This window comes from Rhinopithecus bieti, unplaced genomic scaffold (assembly GCF_001698545.2).
Source record: "Rhinopithecus bieti isolate Rb0 unplaced genomic scaffold, ASM169854v2 scaffold_23748, whole genome shotgun sequence".
Classification (NCBI taxonomy): domain Eukaryota; kingdom Metazoa; phylum Chordata; class Mammalia; order Primates; family Cercopithecidae; genus Rhinopithecus; species Rhinopithecus bieti.
This window is the reverse complement of record NW_016811596.1, coordinates 2,461,072-2,482,483: the sequence shown is the minus strand read 5'-3', so window position 1 is coordinate 2,482,483 and position 21,412 is coordinate 2,461,072. Positions and strand designations below refer to the sequence as shown.

At 54.3% G+C, this 21,412-nt stretch overlaps 1 protein-coding gene across 4 annotated transcripts in view; it reads left to right on the top strand.

Moving 5' to 3' along the window:
- Positions 1-19,309, top strand: part of DDX11 (DEAD/H-box helicase 11) — a 30,145-nt gene extending 10,836 nt beyond the window's left edge. For 2 of the 4 annotated variants that reach the window (XM_017894269.1, XM_017894270.1), the window contains exons 6-26: positions 2,534-2,585; positions 3,660-3,767; positions 4,009-4,096; positions 4,489-4,697; positions 6,281-6,433; positions 7,405-7,451; positions 7,799-7,878; positions 9,126-9,170; positions 9,291-9,358; positions 10,904-10,942; positions 11,200-11,308; positions 11,420-11,551; positions 12,364-12,476; positions 15,104-15,176; positions 15,496-15,599; positions 16,301-16,450; positions 16,710-16,778; positions 16,882-16,982; positions 17,392-17,476; positions 17,773-17,851; positions 18,026-19,309. In XM_017894269.1, coding sequence (XP_017749758.1) covers positions 2,534-2,585; positions 3,660-3,767; positions 4,009-4,096; positions 4,489-4,697; positions 6,281-6,433; positions 7,405-7,451; positions 7,799-7,878; positions 9,126-9,170; positions 9,291-9,358; positions 10,904-10,942; positions 11,200-11,308; positions 11,420-11,551; positions 12,364-12,476; positions 15,104-15,176; positions 15,496-15,599; positions 16,301-16,450; positions 16,710-16,778; positions 16,882-16,982; positions 17,392-17,476; positions 17,773-17,851; positions 18,026-18,285 — 2,164 coding nt within the window. In that variant the 3' untranslated portion in view covers positions 18,286-19,309. The remainder of the gene's footprint in view (positions 1-2,533; positions 2,586-3,659; positions 3,768-4,008; positions 4,097-4,488; positions 4,698-6,280; positions 6,434-7,404; positions 7,452-7,798; positions 7,879-9,125; positions 9,171-9,290; positions 9,359-10,903; positions 10,943-11,199; positions 11,309-11,419; positions 11,552-12,363; positions 12,477-15,103; positions 15,177-15,495; positions 15,600-16,300; positions 16,451-16,709; positions 16,779-16,881; positions 16,983-17,391; positions 17,477-17,772; positions 17,852-18,025) is intronic. The other 2 variants (XM_017894272.1, XM_017894271.1) reach the window with 2 other exon arrangements.
- The last annotated feature ends 2,103 nt before the right edge of the window (positions 19,310-21,412 follow it).

The following is a 21,412-nucleotide window of genomic DNA, read 5'->3' as shown; positions in this document are numbered from 1 at the left end:
CCCACAAGGGGAGACACCTTGGCTGAGGCCACAAGCCTCGACAGTGGCCTGCTGGGCTGGAACTCGGCCGGCCTGGCTCTAGATCTCAGGCTCTGAGGCAGCTGACTGCGCTGGGTAACCTGTGAGGTGTCAACCGTCAAGACGTCCTTAGCCTGAGCTTTCCTTCTGCCATAAGGCCTCTGTTGGTCCAGACTCGAGGTTTCCACTTGATGAGCCATGCGCTGCTGGGTGACTTAGCCCTGAGCAGGCCACCCAGGCCATTTCGGGCCCACAGGATCCCTGGTGACAGCCCTGTTCCCGTTCACACTGGAACCTCACCACCATCCCTGAGTGTCTGCTCTGGGTGTGGCACTGTCCAGATGCTGTGGACGTAGAAGGGAAGAAGACATGGAGGGGACAGTTAATAGACATGAAAACAAATAGCACCTATGTGAAATCAGCGTGTTTGCCTACAAGGAAAACCAAACGGTGATGTGGATGGGGTGGGGGGCTGCACCTGGTGATGGGTCCCATGTGTCCCATGACACCCTGGCCACCGCATCTGTCAGAGGGTAACTGCAAGACCGGAGACCTTCTGTGGATGTTCCTGAAGGTTCATCCCCGGCCCTCACAGTCTGTCTGCAGGGCGCCTTCTGACGCCACCTCCAGCCTCCCTCCACCAGATGCCAGCATCCCCGCTGCCCTGACCTTCCTCCAGCGTGCCAGGCCGTCCTCTGTCCTGTCCGAGGATTTGCTCATGCAACGTGCTGTGGCCAAACACCCTGCCCTCCTCCCTTGGCAGATGTCTTCCTCTCCTTTAAGGCCTGGCTCAGGTGTCATCTGGGTGGCCTCGGGTGTCAGCTGCTCTGTTTTGCTCACGCGCCCGCTTGTGCTTCTGTTGTTGCCTCCTCTCCCTGGCTGGGCTCGAGCTGCTTCAGGCAGGAACCACGTCTTTATAGTTTTGTATTCCCAGAGCTGACCCAGCGTTTGGCGTAGGGGTGTGCTCAGTAAAATCGAGTTGATGTGAATGAGCAGATGCTGCCCCGTTCCAGTCCAGTAGTGTAATTCCAGGCTGCCCATGCAGATCTCGACTTCTGCCCCTGCCCAGGGCAGAGACCACCGTGCTGCTTTATGCCTCACTGGAGAGAGGCTCATAAACAGCTTGTGCTCCATGAACCCTTCCTGCCCGCCTCCAAGATCGTGTTTCTGCTACCCCTCCTCTTCCTTAGAGCCCGTGAGGACAAGGCAGAGAACTTGAGTGGAAGTGGAGGTGGCGAATATTACAGGAACAAAGTGCTCCTTCAGGTCTGGGCAAGAGCCATGGATCCTGTAGGTCAGCTTCCAGGGCTTGCCATGCCCTCGCGTTTCAGGAGATGACGTGAGCCTCAGAGGATCTGAGTTCTGAATAGAAAATTTTTGCTGTTCATTTCTTCACACACCCAGCCGCTCACTGAGCTCCTGCTGGCTTTGTCCAGCATGCGACATAAGATTGAATCCAAGCCTTTAAGATAGAGCTGCCTGCCCTTTAGTGACCATGAAGCCAAGCCTGTAATAATTAGTCTTCTGATAAGCCAAGGCAATTGTGTTCTGCTTTGTTAGAAAGGAATTTCGAGGTGAACAAAAATGTTTTCTTTTTATGTGATGTTCCCATAGGTAGTGTGTGCCTGTCAGATGGTTTTGTGTTTCTAAGGAGCGTAGACTAGTAAAGCTGGCTCAGCTTCGGGCCATGGGATGCAGGGCTGTCCTCCCTGCCAACACCCAGTGCTGATGGACTCTTCCTGCGTTGCTGGAAAGGGCAGACTGAGGCGCTGACAGAAGAAGAGGTGTAACTAGTTGGTCATAAGTGAGAGCGTCCTCTGTTCACTCGGTCGGTCAGTTGTGACTTCATCCAGGAGATGGTCATGGGGTTCCTACCACATGCCAGGCTCTAGGTGAGGCCACAGGGATTCAGCAGAATCAAGGCTGACCTGGGTCCTCCCTTGTGGACATGACAGTCTGTAGGGAGATAGACTGAGAGAAAGCGATTTTGAATGAGATAGGTGTTAAGAGCAGGGGCCATGAATCTGTGTCAGAGCAGCCAGACCTACCAGGGAAGGTCAAAGAAGGCTTCCCGGAGGAGGTGACATTGCTGCTGCTATCTCAGAGTTGACTGGGAGCTGGTAAGGGGAGACAGCATTCCAGTCACAGAACATCCAAAGGCCCGAGGTGTTGAAGAGCAGATATCCCCCCCAGGACCTCAGACTGGTCCAGCTTGCTGGAGCGGGGGCAGAGAGGAGAGCAGCCTGCCATGACCCCCAAGGCTTCCAACTCAAGACTTGGGTTGGGGTGCTGAGCCCCTTTCTCCTTTTTATATTTCCCCACCCACAGACCTAAGTGGCCATGGGAGGCTGGGGTTGGCATTTGCCTGGGGGAGTTTCTGAGCGAGCAGCACCTGCTGCCTTGGTGGAACCCATTGCTGGGAATGGCCAGGGCTCATCACCAGCGCTCAGCAGATGCTCAGTGCATTTTGCTGAGTTTGCTGAGAGAAGACTGTTTTCTGTTCTCTCTCACACAGAGTGGATGAGGATGAGGATGAGGATGACCTGGAGGAAGAACATGTAACTAAGGTAACACGAGTGTCCTCAGCTGGTGCTGTGTTGGGGCCTATGGACTGGGCCCTGCACCCCTGGGGAGGAGGCTGGAATCACTCGGCTGCTTCTCACCCTTGTCTCCACAAAAGAGGAGATTCCAGCACTTGGACTCTGTGGCTTCCCAGATGCAACCCTGGTCCCAAGTTGCTCCCTTGGCCAGCTGCAGTGGACCCTGGAGACCTCTCCTGGGTTCGGAGCTTAGGGAGACCTCTCCTGGGTTCGGAGCCTGGGGAGACCTCTCCTGGGTTCGGGGCCTGGGGAGACGTCTCCTGGGTTCGGGGCCGGGGGAGACGTCTCCTGGGTTCGGGGCCGGGGAGACCTCTCCTGGGGCAGGGCCATGCTTGCCATGCCAGGGCATCGAGGAGCAGCTGTTCTGGGCTGAAGTCTGGGTGTTTTCTTTCTCCCGGGTGGTGTGGGTAGGACAGACAGGAGTGTCCTACCCTTTGGGTCTCTCATGGTGTGCTTCTCCCCTTGTCCGTATTCCGATTTGCATGGAGGGATATGGGTTATGTGTGGTCTGACATCTCCCATTTGGTTTCATTGATTTATGACTTTTGTTTTCTGTCGGAAGTAGGTATTTTCTCTGTATTTTTCTTTTTTCCTCCCTTCACTGTTGCCTTAGAGGAGTAGAGAGAGGGTATTCTGCTCAGCCTTCCTTTTTCCCTTTGGGGGATGTGTGTGACACACTCCCCACCCACCCCCACCGACAACCCACCCTCCCCAAGTGGGGACTGTTTGCAGCGGGAGATGGTCACCCGTGTCCTAAGATTGACCAACCCTCCAAAGTGGTTGATTAGAGGCTGGATTTGACTTGTGGAAGGAGCTGCCTTTGGGGCATTCCCTTGAACTTCTGGAGCTGTGGGTGACTTGGGAACCCCTGGGTCCCTCGATAGATGCCTGATGTGGGACATCGCTGTCCTGCCTCAGCTTTGTGCATTTGGAGCCACTCCCTTTCCCTCAGCCTCTCAGGCCCTGGCGTGCCTTGACGTTACAGAATGCCATGGGGTGTTCTGGTTTCCTCTTTGAAGCATCTTTGTTTCTCTCTGCTAGATTTATTACTGTAGTCGGACACACTCCCAGCTGGCCCAGTTTGTGCATGAGGTGAAGAAGAGCCCTTTTGGCAGGGATGTTCGACTGGTCTCCCTTGGCTCCCGGCAGGTAAACAGTGGCCAGTGTTTCCACCAGGGGCCATCCTGCTCGTTTCCCCACAGCTTTGTCGTCCTCCTCCAGGCCTGGGAGACCTCGTCCAGGCCTGGGAGACCAGTGCGAGGAGCAGCCCCCTCCCTGGCCTGGCCGGCCCATCACTGGAAGGCAAAGGAGAGGCGGGGCAGGTCCACCTGTGTTGGTTAGATGTCATGTAGGCAGCACCATCTCTTTGCCTCTTTCTCCTTTGTTGCAGAACCTTTGTGTCAATGAAGACGTGAAAAGCCTAGGTTCTGTGCAGCTTATCAACGATCGCTGTGTGGACATGCAGAGAAGCAGGCACGGTAGCCATCAGGACCATGGCGTAGCCACAGGCGGTCTGGAGAGAGTGAGGCGGGGGTGGCAGTGACCGAAGACCATTAAGTGTCTTTCATAGAAAGAATGGCAGAGGAGACCCCAGTTCTTCCTGAGGCCCCTCCCCTTGGGAAACAGTGTTCCTACTCTCTGGGTCAGTGTCGGGGAATCACTGGTTTGGAGATGATTTTATAGGCTCTTTCTGGAGAACAAAAGTAAAACCTTAATAGTGTTCCAGTGAGACGACTGTAGGCAGTGCTTGGGAGGGTCTTATAGACCCCACCCCATGGAAGTGGGTCTCAGCATTACGGAACCCTCTGTTGGGCCCATGGACAGTTGCTGTCCTCTCTCTTTTCTCTCCTTGTGCCTGTGCCACCCTCAGAGAAGAAGAAAGGAGCTGAGGAGGAGAAGCCAAAGAGAAGGAGGCAGGAGAAGCAGGCGGCCTGCCCCTTCTACAACCACGAGCAGATGGGCCTCCTCCGGGATGAGGCCCTGGCAGAGGTGAAGGACATTGAGCAGTTGCTGGCCCTTGGTAAGGAGGCCCGGGCCTGTCCCTATTACGGGAGCCGCCTTGCCATCCCTGCAGCCCAGGTGAGGGCCCTGCAGGGCCGGAAAGCCGCGCTTGCTCTCACTGTGGTCTAGGACATGAGGGGAGAGTCTTCATCACACTGTATTTTGGGGGATGCCACCTACTATGTTCAGACTGACAGTACCTAACCCATTCTTTCCTGATGCGTGAGTTGGAGGTGGCGCGTGGGATCCCTTGGGGGCTCCAGGTAGCAGGGCCAATTGGCATTACTGGGGATAGTATTTAGGAGCCAGGAAGCATGTGCATTCCTAGTGAAACCACAGGGAGAGGATGCCAGGAGCCGAGAAGAGTGCGGTACTTAAATCTGTTTACAAGTGGCTTTCCAAGTGATGCTCCCAACCTCCATGCCTATCATGTGATGACACATGTCAGCGGTGGAACCATTCAGTTTTCCTATTTTTCATTTTTGTAACTGGAAAGCTTTCCTAACATACACCTACCTGGAGCACGTGAGAATACTGTCTTCTCTGCCTCAAATTCTCTTGATTTTTAAACAGAAGGAAGAACTGCTAATGTAGCAGATCAAAAATAGTATCTCATGGTTATTTGGTGGGTGCAGTTCCACTATTTTCTTGCTACTTTAATTTGAGTGACTTTGGAAACAGGATATCACTTGTGGAAAATGCTGTATAATCCAGAAAAAATTTAAGATTTTAAAAGATTCGGGGAACTAAGTAACCATTTTGCACAGCAGCTAAATGCTCACCAGCGTACCTGCTGAGCTGTGTGGGCACTGACAGAGAAACGGAGGGAAGCTGCCAGGCCCCGTGATGTCCCAGGCCTTCCCTCCGGTCTGTTTGCCTTTAGAGCAAGATTAGTGCTGTAGGCATTTATACACAAATATCATCATATGGCCCAAAATCTTTACAATTTTTTAATTTTTAGAGCACTTTGACCATATTTTGCTTTTATGTTAATAGTATTCCGGTGAAATTCTATGCATGGGGACACTGGAGCCCAGAAAAGTTAAGTGACTTATTTCCTCACCAACCGTGAGTGATGGAGCCATTCAGTTTTCTGGTATTTCATTTTTTACATGAGTATTCCTTTAACTGGAAACTTGCCTAACAACAAACACCTAAAGATCTGCAGAGTTGCTTTTATTTTTGTTACCCCAGCTCCACTCAACCCTCACTTGAGATAGGATATATCAACCCTATTTTGCTCTTCCAGAGAGAGGTTAGACGGCTCTTCCAGAGTCACACAGCTGGGAAATAGCAGCTCCAGGAGCAGAAGCTGGGGCCACTTCCTGGTGCACCAGTGGTTTTCAGGTGTTTCGCAGAAACTTGGGGGCCTCCGGGGCGACCTTGAGGACATGGACAAGGCTAAGCAGGGGTTCCCCTCACCCAGCCCTGCCCTTGGTTTACTCAGGATTCAGACCAGCCCCAGTTTCCTATGTTTCATATATTGGCTTTTCATTTAAAGCTCAAGGCAAGCTTGCCCATTGCTACACTCTATTTTTCGAATGTCGCTACACAGTCCAGGCAGAAAATAGAAGTACTCACATCAGGAGCTCAGTGTCAGGCAGGCAAGGCTCCTGCAGGGGAGCCCCGCCCTGCTCAGGTGGCCTCATCTCCCCTCCCAGCTGGTGGTGCTGCCCTATCAGATGCTGCTGCATGCCGCCACTCGGCAGGCTGCTGGCATCCGGCTGCAGGAACAGGTGGTGATCATCGACGAAGCGCATAACCTGATAGACACCATCACGGGCATGCACAGCGTGGAGGTCAGCGGCTCCCAGGTGTGTGGACCTTCCCTCCCCGGGCCAGGGTCGCCGTGAGCTAAAGGGACTTGCATGGTTCCTCCAGACACCTGGGCCAAGAATTCCTTCAGAGGTGGGGCTTGCTAGAGGGTGCATAAGTCAAGGCAGTGACCTCATCGGAGGCTGACCATGACTTTCCACTGCATCCTGGGGACCCCGCTACGGCAGAGTGGCTCGTTTCCCTGCACCTTACCCGCCCCCATGCTCCTGAGTCCCTCCAACCCTGGATGCCAGCAGCCAGTTCTGTAAGCCAAGGAGATGGCATGAGTGAGGCAGAAGTCCCCTCAGGGTTGGATTTTGTCGTTACTGCAGTTGCCTGGAGGGAACTGAATTGAGGAATGCTCAAGATTAGTGCAGGCTCCTCCTGCCGACCTATCGTGCGCCATGCATGGCACCAGGTGTCTCTGGTCTTCACGCTAACTCTGCCATGGGGGTTGTGTTCCTGTTTTACATTGAGAACTTGGAGATTCAGACATGGTCAAGCTGTGTCCTAAGCTCATGCAGCTCATGAGTGTGGAGCGGGGGTGTGCCCACTGGTTTCTGACTGTGAAACCCCCCACGACATCCCACCAGCTCTGCTGACCTGTGCCTGGGTTGAATTGAGGCCGGGATGTGATGGTGACCTTGAACCATCACTCTTTGTAGACTCCAGGTCTTTTCCCAACCCAGTGGAAACTAGCAGGGGATTCCGTACTTGAGGGATTCAGCCTCTTGCTTTTCTGTAACCCACAGTGGACGCTGGAGGAAAACTTCCCTTCCTTCCCCTCTCTCTGAGCTCCCACCAGCCTAAGGGCTGTGGAAACCTATACCTTTTGTCTGCACCCAGCCCCCTCTCCTCCCTTTGGTGGCTTCCTGTGTGTCCAGGGCCAGCATCTTCTAGGCGAATCTAAGATGTCAGCAGCTCAGCCCTCGGCTGCTTGCCCAGAGCCTGGTTTGTGTTCTTTCCCCAGCTCTGCCAGGCCCATTCCCAGCTGCTGCAGTACATGGAGCGATACGGGTGAGGTGTTACCCTCTGAGGTAGTGGGACAGTCCCTTGGCGGCCCCCTGCATCGGCCTCAGAGAGGCAGCACTTTGGTTCCCGCTTCTGGCCTGGGCTGTGGTGGGGTGGAGCTGCGTGCCATTCATGTCCTGGGCACATCATGGTGTGTGCTGCACACAGACCTGGAAGGCTGGGGACTGACCACTGGCTCTGAGGCCTGGCGCCATGGCCAACCTGCTCTCTGGGAAAGGATTTGTAGCTTGTGACCCAGTTTGAGAGGCACCGGGCACAAGGCTTCCACTGGGGCGGGCGGGTTGAGTCACTATCAGGGCACCACTGCTTAATGTCCATTGGCTTCTTCTCAGGAAGCGTTTGAAGGCCAAGAACCTGATGTACCTGAAGCAGATCCTGTATTTGCTGGAGAAATTCGTGGCTGTGCTGGGGGGTGAGAGCCCCATCCCCTGCTGACCCCGGTCTGCACAACCTGCCGGGCTGCTTTTTCCTTGGTTGCCCATCAGAACGCTTCAATTCTCTGTTTTTAAGAAGGGTCGCCCAGGCGCGGTGGCTCACGCTTGTAATCCTAGCACTTGGGAGGCCGAGGCAGGTGATTCACCTGAGTTTGAGACCAACCTAGCCAACGTGGTGAAACCCTATCTCTACTAAAAATACAAAAAAAAACTAGTTGGGAGTGTTGGTGTGGCCTGTAGTCCCAGCTGTTCCAGAGGCTGAGACAAGAGAATTGCTTGCTCAAACCCGGGAGGCGGAGGTTGCAGTGAGCCGAGATCGTGTCACTGCACTCCAGTCTGGGCAACAGAGTGAGAATCCATCTCAAAAAAAAAAAAGAAGGGTCTTGGTCATTGATTTAGAAAATTCTTGTTCTTTGTAGCTTGGTTGAGTTGTCTGACTTGAGCTTTTTTTAGACCCTTGGGTTCTCTGCCCATGTTCTGAGGACTTTCTATTTCAGGCCCTGCTCTGAGGGGATAGTAAGGATATAGCATCATATGAACACACAGTGTTTCCGTGATAGGCATAGTGCTGTGGGGTGTTCGAAGCACTTGCATATGCGGTTTTGTGTGCCCTGTGAGAAAGCAGTGCTGGCATTTGAATCCTTGTTGATGACGCATAAATTAGACCTCCGAGCAAGGGCTGCTTACGGTTCCCAAGCCCAGCCTGGGATCTTCTGACTCCGGCTCCCATGCCTCTTTGCATGACCCTGTCGTGTCCCCTTCTTGTACGATGGGGCACCCCCTTGGAAGGCATCTGTGGAAGTGGAAGCTGCAGAAAGCCTGTGGGAGCTTCTAGCGGGAGCTGGTCTCGTGCTGCTGCTCTGAGCCGCCAGCTCTGCTTTGCCTCAGGCTCCCCACGTGTCCTGGGCAGCTCCTGTGTGGTCTCATGCCCTGCATGCATTGGTCTGGCTACTGTGTCCTGGCCTCCTGGAGAAGGGGTGAAAAACATGAACTTACAGGGCTTTGGGTTGCACGTGGAAGCACGTGAGTCAGAGGTGGGAGGCTCCTGGACCCACCTGCCCTCTTGGTGGGTCCTTTGCATGCTATAAATAGCGAAAAACAGAACAAAGCCCTTCAAGTTGGGATGCTCTTCTCACTTGATGTGCAGTGCCGAGGGAGAGAAGATAGGGAAGGGTTGAAGGGCCAGAGAACCACCATTGTGACCTATTTCCATTCTGTCTTTTAGGGAACATTAAGCAAAATCCCAATACACAGAGCCTCTCACAGACAGGTAAGAGAGTTGCCCTCAGAGGGCCCAGAGCTGATCTGAGCCACTTCCGAGCTTAACCCTGGGACTGAAACCTGAGGCTCAGGGTGAAGCTCGCAAGGCCCTTCATGTGTTTGCTCTCAGGGACAGAGCTGAAGACCATCAACGATTTTCTCTTCCAGAGCCAGATTGACAACATCAACCTGTTCAAGGTAGAGGTTTCCACCTTTGCACATTCCACATCCAGTTTCCTTCCTGTCACCACTGTGGGTAGAGTCCTGTGTTAAGACTATAGAAGGAAGAAAAAGCAAAACGTGGACATGTACTAACCCTTAATCCGGGACATGTACTAACCCTTAATCCGGGACATGTACTAACCCTTAATCCGCAGCATGCCCGCGGGACAAAAGTCGTCTTCCCTTAGGGTGAAGGCGACAGGGGTGGGTGAGAAAGAGACTTCTTGGTGCCTCATAGAGCAGATAGAGACTCCAGGGCCTCGCCACCTCACTCCGTCTTCTGGCACAGTCTCTCAGGCTTATGGACGGGAGCAGGACGTTGATTTGTTCTGTGCAACTCATCACATCTTCCCACTTGGGCCTTGGGTCTGGTTGCAGCCTCAGACCTCTGCTCACTCCAGGTCTGCATACCCGGCACTCCCCACATAGAACATGGCCACTGCCGCCTGAACCCCAACTTTGTCACTCAAATCAGCAACAGTGACTGCCCCCGGGTTCAGGGTTCTGCCTGTGTTCTAGCGGCATGCCATGTGCTGTGGTTCTGAGCTAGGATATTCTTTTGCCCCAGCAAGGAAAGCAAACAGGCCCAGGGAGGTGACTTCAAGAGGGTGGCGAGCACAGTGTTCCCCCAAGTGAGCCAATAGCACACGGCAGAGACAGCGTCCAAACCTGGCTGCTTTGAGTCGGGGCCCCGCATTCATCCCATCCTGCCTGTCTTTTTTTTCTTAAAACCAGCTTTCCCACTGAATTACCCATTTGGGTCACTGTCACTGCCACCATCCCTGCCAGACAGGCTGGATCCAGGTCATCCTTGATGCCTTTCTTCCCTTGTCTCCCACATGCCTGTGATAGCCGCCAGGCCCGACGGCCCTCAGACAGTCCGGCCATCCCTGCGCTTCTGCCACAGCTGGGACATCATGCAGGCCCTCCTTCCTCGCCATCCCTCTGCCCCTCTTGCTTTCCTTCTCCTCTCTTCTTCCCATGGGTCTCATCACCCACCATCAAGGGAATCCTCATCGAAGGATGTCACTCTTTTTAGAAACCAGTTTAAAGGCTCCAAACTCCCCATCTCTGCATCCCCAGCTGAAATCTGGCCCCAAACCACACATACTGGATGCACCGACTTAGTGGCACTGCCCCAGCCCCTGAGCAGACCCCAGCCATCACCTCCTCTGTGGCTTTGCTCATAGTTCCTTTTTTTAACTCTGTCACCTGGAAGGAAAGCCAAGGGGACCTAAATTGTACTGAGCACTCTTAGACTTGAGAAACACTTGGAAAGAGGGTCTCCCCGCTGAGGAAGACACTGCATTGTGGGCAGGAGCAGTAGAGGAGGGGGTGGCCTCGGAGAGGGGATGACAGGCTTGCTGGCAGGAAGGCTCCGGGTGCCTCAGAAGGTAGCACTGCGTTGTGCTGCCTGGGTGGTAAAAGTGGTGTGTGTGTGTTGTTTTGTTTTGTTTTGTTTTGAAGATTACAGCTTGCTCAGTTTGCACACATGCCTACAGCTGGGCTTGGTTTTTGCAGGTGCAGCGATACTGTGAGAAGAGCATGATCAGCAGAAAGGTAACTGCTCACGTCTTACGGTCCTGAACATGACCCACCTGTGCCCCGACCCCCTGCCCTTGCCATGCTTTCCTCCCCTGCTCTCAGGGAACTCCGGAGTCCCCTTCGTCTCCACCCTCCTTGGTGCAGTGGGCCTTGCTGGGGTGGTGGGATGTGTGTTGCAGGCGTCTTGGGTCTGGCAGAGCCTCCGATCCACCCAGCCTCTCTTTCATGGCTGATCCTCGTTCCTCTCCACTGCTCCCTCTCATTCCACCCAGCTCTTTGGATTCACAGAACGGTATGGAGCAGTGCTCTCATCCCGGGAGCAGCCCAAACTGGCTGGGTTTCAGCAATTCCTGCAGAGCCTGCAGCCCAGGACGACTGAAGGTAAGGCAGTGGGGTGGGCAAGCAGAGCCAGCTGCAAGCCTGGGCAAAGACGTCCGTTCCTTGCATGTGGACCTGACCGCAATGAGGCCTCCTCCCCGTTCTGCTCTGCAGCTCCCGCAGCCCCCGCAGATGAGAGTCAGGCTGGTGCCCCGCGACCAGCTTCCCCACTGATGCACATCGAAGGCTTCCTGGCAGCTCTCACTACAGCCAACCAGGACGGCCGGGTCATCCTTAGCCGCCAAGGTAATCAGGTGCTTCTTGGCCAGGTTCAGTTCCCAGGAAGGAGCCAAGCTGAGCCAGGGAGCCGCAGTGGGAAAGGATTCTTTCCTTCCATCCTGGGAACTTCCGGGTTCGGAGGAAGCAGTGCAGTGGGCACTGGCCTGCTGTGACCTGGGCAAGCAGTGGAGGTGGACAGGAGGAGATCGAGGGGCTGGGATGGGAGTCCTCTTGGGCAAAGGGAAGCTTGCATTGTGGGGCAGATGGGCTTTAGTTTGGGTCATGGTTTTGTCATCTATGAGCTTTGTGATTTGGACTGTTTTCTTTCTCAACTTCAGTTTCCTTGTATGAAAATGGAGAGGATAGGCTGGGCGCAGTGGCTCACGCCTGTAATCCCAGCACTTTGGGAGGCCAAGGCGGGTGGATCACGAGGTTAGGAGATTGAGACCATCCTGGCTAACACAGCGAAACCCCGTCTCTACTAAAAATACAAAAAATTAGCCGGACACCTGTAGTCCCAGCTACTTGGGAGGCAGAGGCAGGAAAATCACTTGAACCCAGGAGGTGGAGGTTACAGGGAGCCGAGATTGCACCACTGCACTCCAGCCTGGACAACAGATTGAGACCCCATCTCAAAAAAAAAAAAAAAAAGAAAATGGAGAGGATAGTATGGTCCACCTCTGTGGGCTGGTTGTCCTAGAGATTAAATGGTGTTTAATTTAAAGAGAAAGCACTAGCACTTGTACCTCAGACCTGGACTCACCTGGGGACCCTCTTTGCTGGGACAATAGAAGTGTCTATTTGCTTGCACTCACCTCCCCACCGATCTGTTTTTCCAGGCAGCCTCAGTCAGAGCACCCTTAAGTTTTTGCTCCTGAATCCAGCTGTGCACTTTGCCCAAGTGGTGAAGGAGTGCCGGGCAGTGGTCATTGCAGGGGGGACCATGCAGCCGGTAAGGACACCTTTCCCAGCCCCTTGTGCCCCATGTGTTGGGATGAGATGGGGGCTTTGGAGAGATGCATTTTCAGTCCTATTCTCTCCTGGGGCCCCAAGCCAGAAAGGGTCAGCTCAAGCAGGCCCAGTGCTGTCCACTGGGTGACACTGCTATTCTGTCTCACTGCTGTGCCTTTTAGACTGGAGGGGCAGCGGGGACTCCTCTGCTGCTCCATTCTGTAGCCCCAGGATCACATGTCTCCCAGAGAAAGCTGTTCTATGGTTTGAAACTCAAGGAAAAAAATTAGGATTCCACTTTTAAAAGGTTCATTTTGATGTATATGAATATAATAGTCTTTGTAGGCATAATTTTTACTTATGTGCATACCTATTTTCAAAACAAAAGTGCGGTTCCCTCCACGTGCTGTCACTGGAACTAGCTCTTTTCACTCAGCAGCAGAGGGTCATAAACCTGTCTTCTTGTCAGCAAGCATGCGCGTATTTCAGTATCCCAGCTGTGCTGGATTCCAGGTACACAGATATATAGCATTTCATGTAGCTGCTCCTGTTTCACTAGATGTGCAGGTTATTTGCAGTTTTCTGTTTTGAGCATGACTGGGATGAATGTAACGGCATCTCTGCACAGTGGTGACTCCCACCTAGGAAAGGGCCTCCTGGACGAAAAGCTGCTGGGAATCCTGAAGCAGTGCTTCCCAGCCCCAGCTGCCTTAGCTTTTGATTTTTAGATTTTTGTATGTATAGATTCATAGTTCTCTTCATTCAGCATACTAAAGTAGTTTATAGTCATTATTGTTTCTGACATTCACGTTGTCTCAGCTGATGTGACAGCCCCTTCCTGCTAGGTCAGGTCCTCGCCGTGGCCCGGTCAGTCTTGCCTCCAGCACAACAGAATGTCCTCGGTTCACCATGGGTGTCCTTGCCCCCACACTGGATTCATTTCTCCAAGCCACCCTGGGTTCTTGTAATGGGGAGTGATGTTTAGAGATCAAGCTGTGGGTGCTAGGGGTTTGTCATGCTCCTGGGGCATTTCAGTATACAGATCTAGGAAATGTTTTCAGAATGAATCTATGCTGGTATTTCTTTTTTTTTTTCTTTTTTTTTTGAGACAGAGTCTTGTTCTGTCTCCCAGGCTGGAGTGCATTGGCCCGATCACAGCTCTCTGCAACCTCTGCCTCCTGGGTTCAAGCGATTCTCGTGTCTCAACCTCCTGAGTAGCTGGGATTACAGGCATGTGCCGCCACACCCGGCTAATTTTTGAATTTTAGTAGAGATGGGGTTTTACCACGTTGGCCAGGCTGGTCTCGAACTCGGGTGATCCGCCAGCCTTGGGCATCCCAAAGAGCTGGGATTACAGGCATGAGGCACCACGCCTGGCCCATATTGGTATTTCTAAGTAAAAATCAAAACATTTGTTTACTTGAGCTTATATTGTACCTCTTTTACTCTTAAGCCTGAACGTTTGTGGCACATTAACATACTTATCTGCTCTATCCTATAATATACTTAAAAGTTTTGAAATCATAATACCAATATTACTTCTCTGATTGAAATTGACTTTCCTCTTTGCCCTTAAGAGTCTGACCCACTAAGGATGTCTGGTCACTAGGCTCTAAAGTCGTGTGGAACCAGGCTTCTCTCCGTGTGCTTCTATTGTCCGTTTGATAGAGAGCTAGGCTGTTTTTGTTTCATTTTCTTTTCAATTTTAGAATATGCTTTTTTCTTTTCTGACTTGTAGTTTTAAATATGTAAATATTTGTATGGTTCAAAAGTCAAAGCTAATATAAAAGATCTATTCAGGAAAGCCTCACTCTCATCCTTCTCCAGCCCATTCCCCGCCCCACAGGAAGTCAGTTTTACTAGCCTGTCCTTGCAGTCTTTCTTTTCCCCAAATAAGCAAAAATGTGTCTTCATTTTTCCCTTTCCTGTTTTATTTACATAGAAGGCATCTTAGTCAGTTGTCCCGACCATTGCTCCCCTAGTGGGCTGCGTGGTTCTCCGTCCGGCAGATGTAGGGAGCTCATTCAACCAGTACTGTCTGGATAGGCAGGTGCACGATTACAGGGAAAGGCCCGGGGCACATGCTGTTTGGTATTTGTGGGCTGTATAGTCTCAGTAAACTCCTAAATATGGGATCCTGGGTTTAAAAGTATAAATACATTTAATTTGTTAACTACTGTGAAATTCCCCTTCATAAGAATTGGACATTCTGTATCCCACCAGCAATGTCTAGGAATGCCTGTTTCTCCACAAGAGTGGTTACTTTTGGATTTTTGCCTATCTTAACAGGTGAAAGCCTGGAGATTCTTATTCAGTAGTTTGAGCTGGGACCTGGCCACGTGTATTTTTGAAAATTTTCACTGTAATTTTGCTGCATGGCCAGGGTTGAGAGTGACTGTGCCAGATTTGCTGGATTTCCTTTGCTGTTCCTGCACGTAGTTTAAACGAGACTCTCAGCAGTGGGTGTCGGTCACCATTTTTCTTTTTGTTAGTTTGCCGTCAGCCTTTTCTTTGACCTCTTCTTTCAGTTTGTGTGTACTTGCTGTCTCTTAGCCCAGACTTCTCGCTTCCTTTCTGGCGGGCCTCTGAGGGGCCACGGGGCCGTGACGCTGTGGCCTTGGTCTGCAGGTGTCTGACTTCCGGCAGCAGCTGCTGGCCTGTGCCGGGGTGGAAGCTGAACGCGTGGTGGAGTTTTCCTGTGGTGAGGAGCTGTGCCCAGGGTGGGGCAGGCTAGAGGTCAGGTTCTGGCCCCTGTTTTCTGCGTGTAACCTCTTACTGCAACAAGGCACAGGGGCGGGGGAGACCCCGGGATGGGACCCTTGCCCTTCGTGCGCTCGCCCAGGCTCTCCTGCTCTGCTCCCTGCTTCCTGCTGCCCAGGGTGACTGGCGATGGTGGGTGGGTGAGCGCTGTCAGTCGCGGCTCCTGTGCTGGAAGATGGGGCGGGGAAATGCCGTTTCTGCACTGTGTCTCACAGCACCCCTGCATCTCCAGTTTTCTGCCCCTTCCTGGCTCTTACCAGGTCACGTGATCCCTCCAGACAATATCCTGCCCCTTGTCATCTGCAGCGGGATCTCCAACCAGCCGCTGGAATTCACATTCCAGAAAAGAGAGCTGCCTCAGATGGTCAGTCCCAGCTAGCTCTCCGTGCCACAGCCTGGGCTCAGGCAGCAAAGGGTTTTCCGGGGCAGGGGCACGCTGGCCCACCCTGAGTGTTTTCAGGTGTTGGGGAAATTGCATGGGGCTGGGGCGGGGTGGGGAGGGGCCACCCGCTATAGAGCCTCACAGAATGAGCGGCATCGATTTAGATGCTTATGGAGGAAGGTCTGAGTTCCCCGCCCCTCACCCCTTAGGCTGCGAAGTACATATTCTTAAAACCTCCAGGCATGCCCTGAGGATGCCTCACGCAGAGGACAGCTGCCGGTTCCCTTTGGCTCTCTTGCCCTTTGGTTATATCTGCTCCTGCCGGTGGCAGGGATGCAGGGCTTGGGGGGCATCTCCTGGGGCGTGCAGCCCCTGATTGTCATTGCAGTGCCCATCAGGAACCTGGAGTGAAGACGGGAGGACTCAGTGCCAGGGCAGTAGGAAGGCCCCCAGGGACACTAGTGCTGTGACGTGTGTCAGAAAGGCACAGTCAGCAGCAGCGGCTGAGTGTGTTTGGTGGGAAGCGACACCTACCACCCTGTGGTTCCCACCCAGGGGAGCCAAGTCCTCCTCCTTGGCTGTAGTCCTGCCGTGGGTCTCTCCTCACTTTTGAGTTTCAGGTTAAGATGGTTTGTGGGTGACTGAGACGTGGCTCCATGGGGGTTCCTCTCTTCCTTTGTTAGATGGACGAGGCGGGTCGCATCCTCTGTAACCTGTGCAGCGTGGTTCCTGGAGGGGTGGTCTGTTTCTTCTCCTCCTACGAGTACCTGCGCCAGGTCCATGCCCACTGGGAGAAGGGTGGCCTGCTGGGCCGCCTGGCTGCCAGGAAGAAGGTGAGTGGCCTGTCAGCCGGCCCTCCCACTCCTGAGGACAGTGCCGCTGAGTCATCCTGGGAGCTCTTGTGCTCATCGAGTCAGGACAGGCTTCTGGCTCCTCATCCCCACTGCTCCCAGTCCCTGATTGCAGAGGATTTCCCCAAAGCCCCTGGCTGTGAGGTTCTCAGTCACCTGGCCAGAAAACACAAGGCCACGAACAGGCCTGAGACCTGGCACCCTGAACCTGTCTCTGGGAGATGTCCTCTGTCTTTCTCAGATATTCCAGGAACCTAAGAGCGCGCACCAGGTGGAGCAGGTGCTGCTGGCGTATTCCAGGTGCATTCAGGTGCGGGCATTAATGCTGAGCTTGGGTGCGGGGGTGGCAGCTGGAAACGTGGGTGACATCCAAGCTTTGGCTCGGCAAGTCAGCATCTGGGTGTCTCCCGCAGGCCTGTGGCCAGGAGAGAGGTGGGGTGACGGGGGCTCTTCTCCTCTCTGTTGTTGGAGGAAAGATGAGTGAAGGGATCAACTTCTCTGACAACCTAGGCCGGTAAGTAGTGGTTCTGCTCCTGTCCTGGGCTATGATACGTGGCCGGCCGTCACTCCTAGCAGCTGGGCCACTGCCTGTGTCTGCTGCCATTAGAGCCCACAACTGGGCTGCGACTGCTCAGACCAGCCAGCTGGAGGGAGGGGCTCAGCAGCTCTGGGTTTGGCCCTGGGAGAGCAGGTGGAAAATCAGGCTGGCCATTGCGGTTTCAGTACCCAATCCATTGGCCTAGATGGGGTCTCTCAGCTGAACAAGTCCTCTCCAGGTGGTAGGTACAGAGCAGGGAGGGTCAAAGCTTTGATCGCTGTCGGAGAGGGCTGAGGAAGGGGTAGAACGGAGCAGCTGGTGAGATGTGGGTGATGACCCGGGAGGTCCTGACGTCCACCCGCCCTGGGCTCCTGCCTCCCCCCAGGTGTGTGGTGATGGTGGGCATGCCCTTCCCCAACATCAGGTCTCCAGAGCTGCAGGAGAAGATGGCCTACTTGGATCAAACCCTCGTGAGTGACCCCAGTGTCGCAGAGGGTGAGAGGAGAGTGGGCGGTGGGTGGGAGTGGTGTCGCCCTTAGGGCTGATACAGCCGGGCCTTCCCCACTGTGCTGGCGTCTCCTGCTCCCTCCGGAGGCTCGGATGCCTCTCCACACCCTCTTGATCTTCCCTGTGATGTCACTTGGGCCCGTGCTGCTGGCGTTGGCCATGAAGCCTCCTGGTCTGGCTCCAAAGCCTGGCAGGGTCTTTTCCCAGGGAGAGCTGCAGGCAGGAAACAGTCCTGATGAGTCATCCCCTCCACCCCCAGCCCAGAGCCCCAGGCCAGGCGCCCCCAGGGAAGAATCTGGTGGAGAACCTGTGCATGAAGGCCGTCAACCAGTCCATAGGTGAGCCCAGCTGCCTCCGGCTGGGGGGACAGATGGGAGCTGGAGAAGGGGAGAACAGGAAAGGGGGGTTGCCTGCTCTGTCCTTAAGTCTGAGGAAGGGGAAGAGGACGCCTTGGGAATGTGCTGTGAGGGAGGCAGGTGTTACTCGGAGCCCCAGCCTCTGTTCCTGTGCAGGCAGGGCCATCAGGCACCAGAAGGATTTTGCCAGCATAGTGCTCCTGGACCAGCGATATGCCCGGCCCCCTGTCCTGGCTAAGCTGCCGGCCTGGATCCGAGCCCGTGTGGAGGTTAAAGCTACCTTTGGCCCTGCCATTGCTGCTGTGCAGAAGGTCAGTCCCACCTTTTTCTTTCTGAGAGTCTCCCCACCCCGAGATCTCATTTCTCACTGCCTTCTGTCTGCCCAGTTTCACCGGGAGAAGTCGGCCTCTTCCTGATGGACAACCACACCACTGCCTGGCACCGCGCCCTTCCTTTGCCCTGCCCGCTGGAGATAGTATTTGTCGTGGGCCTGGTCAACAGGGATCCTATTACAAAGGTGAAACCCAGGAGAAGAGTGTGGAGTCCAGAGCGCTGCCAGGACCCAGGCACAGGCATTAGGTCCCGTAGGAGAAAATGGGGGAATCCTGAAGAAACAGTGGGTCCTGGCTGTCCTTGGGGCATTCCAGGGCAGCTCCCCTCCTGGAATAGAATCTTTCTGTCCATCCTGCATGGCTGAGAGCCAGGCTTCCTGCCTGGTCTCTGCAGGAGGCTGTGGCAACTGTGGCATCCACTATGGCATCTCCATCCTGCCCACCTTCTTAAGAGGTGAGATAGAGCAGGCCCGTCTGCCTCTGCCCTTTCTAGCCAAGGTTAGCTGCCCTGGACTGCTCACCCTCTGGTCTCAATTTAAAATGATCCCATGGCCACAGGACTCCTGCCCAGGGCTTGTCACCTTCCCCTCCTCTGGTCTCAATTTAAAATGATCCCATGGCCACAGGGCTCCTGCCCAGGGGCTTGTCACCTGCCCCTTCTGCCTGAGTCACACCTTCTGCTGCCCTGCTCCCTAACCCATCCCACAGCCCTGCCTGGATTTGTGTCTCCCTGGCTTCGCACCAGTTCCTCCAAGTCTGTGGCACCTCCTTCCCTCTCAACCACTTAAACAAACTCCAAGACACCTTCTACCCCACACCATCAATTATGCCAAGGGCCATGAGGCTGTCAACATGACTACAGAGACCCCGTGTCATCACGGAGACGTTTTTTCCTGTGCGAAAATATCCCTCCCACCTGCAACAGCTGCCCCTGCTGACTGTACCTGTCTTCTCCCTCTGACCCCAGAGAAAGGGGCCGTGGTCAGCTGGGATCTTCTGCCGCCATTAGAGACCAACGGGGGCAAGAGGAAAGTCACTGATGCCCAGATGTTTGTATCCTGCACAGCTACAGGTCCTTAATTAAAAGTGTACTGTTTGTTTCTGCTGAGTTTTTTCTTGATTTGTGCTGCCTTTTTCTCTGGAAGCCTCTTTAGGGAATCGAAGAGCACATTGGTGCAGGGGCTGGGTGGAGCCATCCCCCGATGAAGCACAGGCAGACAGAAGCCCCCGCCCCAGCCGCGTGGCCTCAGGCCAGCCTTCCACTCCTTGAAGGTGGTCCCCACACACACCTGGGACAGTTCTATCCCCGCCCCTTCCAGGGCAGCAGGGCCAAGGAGCCCATTCTGACTGTCCACGTCCAGGCCACGGCCGGAGTCTGGGTTTAGGGGAGGAAGGCATGGCACAGCCCCCTTGGATTTCCAGTTGTCCTCTTCTTCCTCTGGCTGCTGGGGGTTGGCAGAGATGATTTGTGGTCTGACATAGGGGCTCTCTCCTCCCAGCCCCTCACCAGCCCCAGAGGTGAAAAGGCTGGAGGGCAAAGGCCGAGTGAGGGAGGTCTGTGGGGAGCACTGGTTCCCCCATACCCCGGAGACTTAAACACAGGAAGAAAAAGGCAAGAGAGGATTAACGATGCCCCAGCCCACGTGAGACAGCAGCCCTATCTCCCACCCTTGCATCAGAACCAGCTTGTTGAGATCCCACATCAGCTCCCTGCCTTGGCTTATGGCTGTCACTGCAACAGGAAAGTCACAGAGGGGGGTGTGGGGTTCAGTCACATTCAACCCCCAGCTCCGTGTTCCTGCCCCTGTGGTGTTTTTGTTATTAGACCCTCTTTTCTCCTTGGTTTAAGAATGGGAGCCCTGGGGCCACATTTGTCCAGGCTCCTTCTACCATCGAGCTGAGCATTACAGGGCTCTGCTATTTTATGAGCCAAGTAGAACACGAAATGAGAACTATTTTTAAAAAAAAGGGATTTTTGACAACAGCCCCACAGAAAATCCACCAGGGGTCCAGAAATGAGACAGGTGGCCTCAGAAAGCTGCTCCCACCTGAAGAGGATGCTGCTGCTGTCATTCTGTCCGGCGCCTGGGACTGCAGTGGCCAGGGACTGGGGTGGGGATGAGGGTGCACTGACCAGCACCGCAGCAGTTGGGGGAGGTTGGGGTGCTGTTAGCGTGCCATCTTATAGGTCAGAAATGGAAATGGGAGAAAGTGTGGGGTGCCTAAGGAAGGAGGTGACTGAGCAGGGAGCCTGGCTCTCGTCCTAGCACCCAGCTCACTTGGCTTGAGAGGCTTGAGCTTGTTGCCAGGGGCAGAGTAGGTGATGCCGAGGCCCAGGCTGGCACCATACATGAGGTTGTCCGCCAGGCAGGTCAGGTATGTAGGATGGCACATCGACCTGGGCACTTGGCCCAGGTCTGGCATGCAGTAGTAGTTCTCTGGGACAGGACCTGCAGGATTAGGTGGGGACATGTGAGAGATGACGAGGACCTATAGGAGCAGCCAGAGAGGCCTCAGGTATACCCTGCACAGCTGTGGTGGCATAAGGGGTTCAGTAGAGCCTCTCCTGGAGAACAGTCTGGCAGGCCTTCCAGCTCCTGCACCTGCCTCCATCCCTGCCCCCTGCCTCTCCACCTGCTGCTCCAGCTGCTCTTATTGATGGACAAGGGACACTGAACAGTTTCTCCTCCATCTCTGCCCCCAGCATCACATGGGTCTTTGTTACAGCACCAGCCAGTCGGTCCAGGAAGACAGACTTCTTGTATCTCCAGGGGTGACGTGGAGGTCAGGCAAGCCGGCATCTGCTGTCCCGAGACCATGTTCCTGACCTACCTCTCCCACGTCATCAGGGACACTGTGCAGTGAGGGGTCCCAGGCCACCAAGCCAAGCCACCCCACTCACCTTCTGGCTCCTGCCTCTGTACTGCACCTGAGTGTGATGCCTTGGGACCCCATTAAGTCAGGCTGGGTCTTGCACCCACACCCCACGACTCCATTTTCTGCCATACAGGATCTCTGTGGTGTTGACGAGCAGCGTGGAGACCTGGGGAGACCCCCGAGCCCCTCCTCCACGTCATCCTCAGGCTCCAGCTTGGTGCTCACACACAGGAAAGGAATCAGCTTCTCCTGAGAGGGCCAGGTGGCTGAGGGATGGTGGATTTCGGAGTCAGACCAGCAGCTGGCCTACAAGCTACTGGGGAGGAGGGAGCAG